We start from the raw sequence: 10222 nt of genomic DNA, 5'->3' as shown, positions 1-10222 counted from the left end.
TTAAGGATCAATACTCACCAAGATTCTAAGTGACTTTACCAAAATTACCCTAGTAGTTAAGGATCAATACTCACAAGATTCTAAGTGACTTTACCAAAAATTACCCTAGTAGTTAAGGATCAATACTCACAAGATTCTAAGTGACTTTACCAAAAATTACCCTAGTAGTTAAGGATCAATACTCACAAGATTCTAAGTGACTTTACCAAAAATTTCCCTAATAGTTAAGGATCAATCTGAATAGTTATCACATGGACTTTTATTTATTTTAATTTTGGTTTTCTTGACAGAAACATCATACAGCAAATATTGTACATATTTATATGTTGAGTAGAAGCTCTCAGTACAGTATCTAAATATGAATAATTTGATTCAAAATATAAGATATAAAACAAATAAAGTTACAAAAATTTTTTATACAGGTAGTAATGAATGTATATATATCTAACACTTATTGTCTCCATTTATTACCTGTTTTAAACTTTTCAAACATGTAATGGTTAAACATGTCCATGTCATACTTACAATTTTAAAATTATCTCGATGTTCTACATTAAAATAATAATCAACAATACTGTACGATACAGCTAGAAAAACAGAAGCCAGATGTAGGTAGACACTGTGAGCTCGCTGACACAACACACCGTGTATGATGAAGCAAGATCCAAACCCTTTAAAATACAGAAACAAAAAGTTAGGATATTATTCTATACTTGTTAGTTAAACACTGATCAAAACAAACACATGAACAGTGACATCTATTAAAAATACATTTAATATCATATAAATGTTGATCAAAACAAACACATGACCAGAAAAAAACATGTTCGCTCTTGTAAACACCAATCAAAACAAATACATGACCAGTGACATCTATTAAAAACCCAGCAATAACTATTAAAAATACATTCAATATCATATAAATACTGACCAAAATAAACACATGACTAGAAAAAACATGTTCACTCTTGTAAACACCAATCAAAACAAACACATGACCAGTGACATCTATTAGAAAACAAGCGATAACTATTAAAAATACATTCAATATCATATAAATATTGACCAAAATAAACACGACTAGAAAAAACATGTTCGCTCTTGTAAACACCAATCAAAACAAACACATGACCAGTGACATCTATTAGAAAACAAGCGATAATTATTAAAAATACATTCAATATCATATAAATATTGACCAAAATAAACACGACTAGAAAAAACATGTTCGCTCTTGTAAACACCAATCAAAACAAACACATGACCAGTGACATCTATTAGAAAACAAGCGATAACTATTAAAAATACATGTAATCTCTTATAAACACTGACCAAAACAAACACACGACCAGCGATAACTATTAAAAATATATGTAACCTCTTTTACCTATGTGCAGTAGTGGTTTCAAATATATTTTGTTGTATTTCTTTTTAAATAGAGATAAAATCATAGATGAAAAAGTCATCCTCTATTTTAGTATAAGTGTAATACAAAATATTTCAAGTGTTGTCTATTCTGAGTGTATGTATATGAGTGTAACACAAAATATTTCAGTTGTTGTCTATTCTGAGTGTATGTATACAAATGTAACAATGGACTATAGATATTCTTCAGTTCTTACATATGGAAGTAACAACAAACTGAAAGTGTACGAAAAAATGGTGTATTTAACAAACAATGAATATATAACTGTCACAAGATCACAATTACTTGAACTCCATTCAAAAATCATAACCATTTCACCTTTACGGTAGCAGATTTCAAATAATAACGGTGCTAATGTTTAGTTGTTGGACATTTTTGAAGTTGCATACAAGTCTTGGTCTAATCAATGCATGTACACGTAAAAGCAAGACTGAACTTTTAATTTGATACTTTATCTAAAATTGGTACTACGATATATAAATGATGTAATACGGATTTTAAACTGTAGATATATACATTTCATTTCTGGCTCATCATTATGCCTCTCAGTATTACACATGTCCTGTGTAGATAACACACAGCACATTTATTTCTTCATCTCATCGTGTTTTAATCTACATATACATTATTAGAGACTGTACTTTTCTTCAAGATATAAACATGTATGTGGATATGTTTGACATAATAACTAAATTACACTGGTGAAAACAGCCAGTATTAAATTATTTCAAACAAATCATGTTTTTCTCTATTTAAAAGCAAAACGTACAGATTCAAAAGATCTGTATAATCTATGGAATGAAAGCTATTTTCATTTTTTAAAGTTAGTTTAATTAATACTACTACTATATAATAATTTTTACATTTAAATTATTTTACATTGTTGGCTCAGTTTCTTATGTGGACATGCAGAATCATGTCACAGTCTTGTAATTAAGAACAAAATTTGCAACTGAAGAGAGTGAAAGAAAATAAGTTTGTTTGTAGTTAAGCACAAAGATACACAATGGGCTATCTATGCTGTGCCAACCATGAATATTGAAACACAATTTTTAGCAAGGAAGTAAGAAGATAAGATGGAATTTTAGTTTTTGAAATGTAAAAACTGAGTGAAGTACAGAAAAGAAGTTAAATATGGAACCAAGAAAAGAACTGATAAATATGTAGGAAGTCATTGAAACATGCTTAAGAATCTGATAATAAGAAGCCAAGGGTCACAGAAAACATTACATAAATGATGGAAGAAAGGAGAAAATGGAAAACTGTAAACATAATGAAAAGAAGAAGCAAAATTAAATAAATAAAAAGAGAACCTGAGAAAGTGAAAGAAGCTTAGTGGAAAACAGTACGAACAGTTGTGAAACTTTGAGCAACAAAGAAGATTTGATCTGATGCATGAAAAAGTGAGACAATTAACCCTTTTTGGAAAAGGCATTTTATAGGGTCTGCTGGCCAAAACTATTGGAATTAAGTTAATTGAAATAGATTGGAAAGAAAGATGATGAGTGGTATTTCTGTACACAGCGGTGGTAAGGTTGTTGATAATTCAGAAGAAGAAGGGAAAGTAAGAAGAGGAGTCTTAACATGGTCCTGTGAAAAAAGGAGAGGGTCATAAATCGGACAAGATTTAAGTATCCACTTGAGGTAAATGTTAGTATGCAAATAAAAATTAACCTCCTAGATAAACTTTAGGTAAAAGAAATTGTTTTTTATGGCTAGTTTACATACAATCTCACTTAAAAGCTATTACATTTGTATAATACAATACAAAGTAACTAACCTGCTGCAAACAAAACTGCAATACTGAAGATAAAGCTGGGATCACAAGTTCTCTGTGATAATGATGAGTGGAGCTCTTTAGCAGATATTCCGATTATGATGAAGACATTCATCATTGATAAAACCAGCAAGGTCCATTCAGAGCATGACCTTCCAAAACAAGAAAACTGAAAGGAAAATGTAATTAGAACACGTAAACACATTTTATAATCTAATAAATCTGTGGTATAGTCTACTTTTATGTCACAGTATATTTCATGTAATTAAATTTTTCTTAAAAAATTATTAGCACTGAAGAAAGAATTCTCTGAAATTTGCTTGAACACAAATCTGCATTTAAAAGTAGTCTTCAGAAACTTGTTGCTACATATACAAAGTGTTCCAAGAGTTAATACAATCATTTTAAAAACTGTGATATTTTAAACTTCTTTAAATTTCCTGAATATCTAAGTGTCCATACCAACTAGAGTTAACAACCCATTCTAGCCAAGTACTCTCTAAGCTGCTCAAGTGTAGAGGACGAGGTTTCAAGTCTTCCATCTGAAGACATTCTAAACATCATCCTCTACATTTGAGTTTCATAAGTAGATTGTACAGTCACCAATATCTTTCTTCAAGTGTTTCTCTAATAGCCAGTTGCTGCCCATTTCACATTCAACTCAATATGGATACTCTGCCTAAACTATATATCAGAGAATGTTCTCTAAGCCATTCTACTAACCTTCTTTACCATTTCTTTCAACATATTTGTCACTTAAAATCTGAAGAAAAGTAAGACTCAGTTTACTACTAGTATCACAAGTTAGATGTAAGAAAGACTGAACTAAAATATTATATATATATATATATACAACTTAAAAATAAATGAGACTTTTGGGTCTAAATTGGGCTTTGTTTGACCAAAAGGTTTAACCCATATTTCTCTTTTCCATACAGACATTTCACAAAATATCTTAAAATACATCATACTTTAGTTGCATGTAGAGTAAACTTAGGTTTAATTATGGAAAACAAGATACAACCTTTGTACTTAAAAAAACAACTTAAATGTTTTGGCATGAACTTTAAGAATTTAAGAGGATTAAGAATGAAATACACACACACACAAATATATCAGAATAAACTTATGTACTGGAGATATTGGCTTTCCTGCACAGGTGGTATGATGTTTTTGATCAATGAGTTAAACCTAAAAATTCTTCTTCTTGTTGTTTTTTCCCGAAAATGCAGTGCTGACTGGAGATATTTGGATATGTAGTATTACTATTACTATTAGACTATTTACATTAATTAATTGCAGTATATGAAACGTATGTTTCAATTTCTGTTTGGTACTGAACTATATTGTAATAATAAAAAAGTTAAATATATTTTGTTTACCCTTTCACTAAATCTGGCCGAAGAGCTTAAACTTAAAGCGTCCTGAGCTGCTGATGATTCGGAAGTATCTTGGGGAGACGACATCGCTAAAACTAAGAGTATGACGTTTACAGTTGTGTTATCAACTCTAAAGTCTTCACCCTTGTTTCAACGAAACAATTGAAAAGAAACTGAACGCACGGCTGGCAAAATGTGTACTATAATAGCCAGTATTGAGTTTATTCCATTATTATAATCGCTAATACTTAGTAAGAAAATGTTTAATCTAACATTTTCGATTTATATATTTTTAATTACATTGCTGCTAGAAGTTAAAATATTATACGTTCTTTACTTGGTCATATTAGTTTCTTATTTACTATTTCCTTGTTTTGATAGTCCATATATATATATCACGTGCCGGCTGATAAATAGCAGCGCCCTCTAATTGTTAAAGTTATATATTTATAGGTCTTTAAATGTTATTTTTACATGCCAATGATTTTGAAACAGAAATGGACAAATTAAGAAGAATGTTGAGGAGAGAAACAAAAACCATTTGCAGTTAACGCAATTTTTACCACTAAATTTATATCTATTAGCTTCTAATACTTTACCAGCTTTCAACCTGTAAATCATAACTTTTGAAAACTATATTGTTATGTACCTGCTTGTTTGTTAATTTCCGGTAGAAATTGTTTCCGAGAAAATTCAGCGATACAAGTCCTTTCTTGGTTAAACCAGTTTATTCTTCCTCGATACAACTTATTAATACACAGAATTTCTACACTCACTACCGTTCGCTTGACTCAATTATCTATACCCCTCTGGTATTCATTGCCAGGCTTATATATTAAAAAAAGAGGGCATCTCAATCAGACTAGAGTTGCCGGGCAAATTCATGATCCTTCGAGAAACTATAGCGCGCATGCTCCCAGCGTCACCTGACTTCCGCTGTTATAACAATATTCTCTGAAAATTTAGCTAATTCTATAATAATAAAATCCTTTGAAAGTAAATTTGCGAGAAATAGTTTTTCTTAGTGGCGAATAAAATAATTTTCTGAGAAGCAAATAAAGTATCATACAATGTTGTAAGATATTTGTTTGTTTGCTTGTTATTAAGCGCAAAAGTACACAAAGGGTTATCTGTGCTCTGACAATCGCGGATATCGAAATCCGATTATTAGCGTTATAAGCCCAGAGAAGTACCGCTAAGCGGTAGCAAAGGAGTGAATACAATTGTTTAGATTTGTGTTTAATCTATTGCTGAAAGCACTTATAGCGCATTCTGCATTTGATACATGTGCAAAAGGATGTTATCAAAAATCAGTAAGTTTTACGCATTTTTAAGGTACTAGGTTTTTATTTTAGATTGTAAACGTTTAATTTAGCACAATTTTCAATGTTAGCGTAATTGTATTGTAATTTTATAAAATATTTGTACACTTACTTCGAGTTCTGAAACGTAAAATGGTATGTTACGTGTGCTAGGTATGTTTCATCATCTTCTGGCTATAAGTCCCTACGAGGTTTTGGCTTCTGGAACTTGATTTGTTTTTGATATATTTTGTGAGGCACGGAAGTCTGTTTTCAAAATAATGTCATTATTTTCATTATTTTGGTGCAAAATTTGACCTACTTTACCACTTTGAAAATATTTGTAACTCTGCAAGGTTTTGAAGTTTCTCATCTTCTGATCATCGACTGCCTTTGATGATATCAACTAGTTGTATATATCACCATACATAACATTTGGCCAATTTCTCATATCATCGATCCAATTAATAATTTTATTCACGTCTGATGGTTTTGAATAAATCACTATATGATTCAGTTTCGGTAAAAATATAAGATTTATTGATAGTCTGTCAATTTGTTTACGTTTTCTTTCACTAGTGCAATGACGTTGATAACAGTATCGCCGCCCTAGTGGTCGCGTCTAAAAGTAAGAACGATAATTGAAAAAACGTGTTTATACATACCATGAAAAAGCAGTTAGGCCATGGTCTGACTAGTCTTACCGCTTCCTACGGCTCTGAGATGTGTCAAACATCTTAAGCCTATCAGCGTATAAAGAAGCAACCATTGGCTACATAGTTGGACAGGTAGTGAGGATGGCAGAGAAGTTGACATTGTCTTTCAGATTGTGTCATTGCTTTGAAGGCAACATGCAATGAAGAGGACACATCATCATCTTCACTTTTAAATAGGGAAGACTGAGGTGGGCAAATAAAACCTTCGCTTGATATTATAAATTATAAAAATCTGTGAAATGACATAAATGTACATACACAGACTTTAAAGGTTAGATCTAGAAAATTATCAAAGTTATTAGGAAAAAAACAAAACATTCCATAACCACAGAAGTCCTTCACGATATTGCTAACAGATCAGTTTTTGGCTTCTATACTGAGACCTTCTTCAGGTCTTCAAGATGCCGAAATGTTGTTCTCGTTTCATTCAACGAGCAGTTGTAGTCAGTTAAAGTCTCAAACCTACTATGTCTATTTTATCTAAAGTTTCACCGATTGTTATTGTTTGTTACTAAACACAAAGTTACACAAAGAGCTATTTGTGCTCTGCCCACCACAGGTATCGAAACCAATTTTTTAGCGTTATAATCCCCAAAATTATCTCTGAGCCACTGGGGATGGGGCTATTGCTTTCAAATTTGAGAATTATATGAAAGCATTGTCCAAACATATTATTTTGTTTTTGCGTCTTTGTATATGCAGTAAATTATTATTCGGTTGTTATTTTCATCTTAATGATATACCCTTATTTCGATAAAGGGTACTTTGGTTGTTGTTAAGCACAAAAGCTACACAATAGACTAGCTGTGCTTCGCCCATCGCAGGTATCAAAACGAACTTACCGCTTAACCACTGGGAGCCGATGTATCTTGAATTACAACAAGAAGAGAGAAATACACCTGGCGAATTAGTGATTGTTCAAAGCCAGTGTTCCAAAAGTACTGACCTGTGGGGAATTGTAGTTCGAAAATATTACACTGTAAATGAATTATTATTATTATTACGCCTGTTTCTGGTTAATCAAAACTGTTTAATAACAATACGAAAACTTTTTTTTTTTATATTTTCTTGTCAATGAAAAAAGCATAAGATTGATTCTTGGAATGTTCAAACGTTCGACCGTAATTGAAAACGAAATATTTTAAGGGCCATACGATTTCATAATATATATATGGAGGTTTTTAAGTTTCATTTCTAAGTGTGCACAAGAAATAATATAGAAAGAAGTAACCCCCAGCCCCAACTCCACACACCGTTTTAGGTTATATACCAACTAGTTGTGATAGAGATCCTATTTTCCCTGTAGATTGTGCCTAATAAACACGTTGAAAAACGGATAATTTTATTTGTAAACTAATAAAGATCCAAATTATAATATGCCACGCACAACTGCTTTAACGGCAAAAAAAGCGATCAACAAAAAATATAGATTGGATACTTTACTTAAGATGTGGACAGTTGGAGCAATTAATCTCTCTCTTTCCAGATACTTCTTACACAAAAAACAACCGTTGTCTCTCTTTCCAGATACTTCTTACACAAAAAATCAACCGTTGTCTCTCTTTCCAGATACTTCTTACACAAAAAACCAACCGTTGTCTCTCTCTCCGGATACTTCTTACATAAAAAACAACCGTTGTCTCTCTCTCTCCTAATACTTATTACACAAGGAAACCAACCGTTGTCTCTCTCTCCGGAATACTTCTTACACAAAAAACCAACCATTGTTCTCTCTCTAGATACTTCTTGCACAAAGAAACCAACCATTGTCTCTCTCTCCAGATACTTGTTACACAAATAAACCAACCGTTGTCTCTCTCTCTCCTAATACTTATTACACAAAGAAACCAACCATTGTTATCTCTCCAGATACTTCTTACACAAAGAAACCAACCATTGTCTCTCTCTCTCCTAATACTTCTTACACAAAAAAAACAACTGTTGTTATATCTCCAGATACTTCTTACACAAAGAAACCAACCATCGTCCCTTTTTCTCTAGATATTAGGGTGCTTGTCTCGTAGTCTGAGAGTCGCGGGTTCGAATCCCCATCCCATCAAACATGCTTGCTCTTTCATCTGTGGGTGCATTATAATGTGATGGTCAATCCTACTATTCGTTGGTGAAAGAGTAGCCCAAGAGTTGGTGGTGGGTGGTGATGACTAGCTGCCTTCCCTCTAGTCTTTCACTGCTAAATTAGGGACGGCTAGTGCAGATAGCCCTCGTGTAACTTTTCGCGAAATTCAAACCAAACTTTTCTAGATACTTTTTACACAAAGAAGACAACTGTCGTTCACTTCCAAAAACAAACCAATAAAATGAGCCAGTCCACTCTTTGATAGAAGAGACAATTAATATGATAATGACTCAGATATGACAGTATTTTTAAACAGAAGAGGAGGGTGGGTATGTAATTAATTAATACAGAACTATCAAGGTAAGGGTTTATATTAGGTCATCAAGAAATTAATGTCGCGTTTTGGAGTATTTTCATTAACCATCCCCCCAAAAAACGTCCATCAAGTATAATAGTTAAACAAACCACTTAAACGTCATATTAGTGTAATCTATATAATGTGTAAAGTTTAGTATACTCTAATCCCTTTTAATGATGGCTCACAATGAGACACACATTCAGCATGTAATATTGTTTGAATACAAGAAGGAAAACAACGCCTCTGTAGCCACAAATAATATCAAAGAAGGTTGTTAAAATGTTTTGAACATTCATAAGTGTCAACAATGGTTCAGTAAATTTCGTTCAGGTGACTTTAGTCTTCAAAACTGTGATTGCAGGAGCCGACATGTTGGAAATGATATTGATGCTCTGAAGACATTTGTTGAGTCTAACCCAAGGCAACACATGTTCATGAAATGGCCCTCAAATTGCATGTCTCTCGTGAAACAATATGTAAACATCTAAGGAATATGGGAAAACTCCATAAAGAAGATGTTTGGGTGCCTCACGAACTTTCCAATGATCATCGTGTGATCTCTTCTGGTACGTAATGCGCGTGAACCATTTTTGGACAGAATTGTCACTGGTGATGAAAAATGGATTTTCTATGCGAATATTAAACGCCGAAAACAATGGCTCGGTCCTAGACAAAAACCACTTCTGACTCCAGAACCTGGACTCCATCTGCAGAAAGTGATGCTTTGCATTTGGTGGGACATCAAAGGAGTAATTCATTTCGAACTTCTCAATCCACAGAGAACTGTCAATGTGGAGATCTATAGTCAACAACTGGAACACTTACATCAAGCCTTTCATCAGAAACATTCTTCACTCATCAATCTGAAAGATGTTCTTGTTCTCCACAACAATGCATGTCCACATGTGGCATGTTTTATGCAACACAAGATTATGGAGTTGGGTTGGGAAGTTCTCTCCCACCCACCATATTCTCCTGATATGGCACCATCTTTTTCGTTTGCTGCAACACCATCTTAATGGGAAAACGTATGCCAATAGGGAAGGTATTTTTTTGTTTTAAAACTAAGGGATTTCTTTAATCAGGGCATTAATAACCTGATTGTATAAATTGAAAAACATCATCGATAAGAATGGAGGCTATTTCATTTAATAAATGTTTTGTTTTGATATATATATGTTGTTCTGG

The 10222-nt window shown here is 32.7% G+C and overlaps 1 protein-coding gene across 1 annotated transcript in view; it reads right to left on the bottom strand.

Annotated features, from left to right (window-relative positions):
- LOC106463895 overlaps positions 1-4960 on the bottom strand; it is a 30725-nt gene extending 25765 nt beyond the window's left edge. Inside the window, exons 1-3 of the mRNA XM_013923974.2 lie at positions 4586-4960; positions 3207-3372; positions 526-671 (exon numbers count right to left, since the gene is read on the bottom strand). Of these exons, the coding sequence (XP_013779428.1) occupies positions 526-671; positions 3207-3372; positions 4586-4669 (396 nt within the window). The 5' untranslated portion in view covers positions 4670-4960. The remainder of the gene's footprint in view (positions 1-525; positions 672-3206; positions 3373-4585) is intronic.
- Between the last annotated feature and the right edge of the window lie 5262 nt (positions 4961-10222).

The sequence above is a fragment of the Limulus polyphemus genome, unplaced genomic scaffold (genome assembly GCF_000517525.1).
Source record: "Limulus polyphemus unplaced genomic scaffold, Limulus_polyphemus-2.1.2 Scaffold1511, whole genome shotgun sequence".
Taxonomy (NCBI): Eukaryota; Metazoa; Arthropoda; class Merostomata; order Xiphosura; family Limulidae; genus Limulus; species Limulus polyphemus.
Note: the sequence above shows the minus strand (reverse complement) of the source record. Positions and strands in the feature narration are given on the sequence as shown.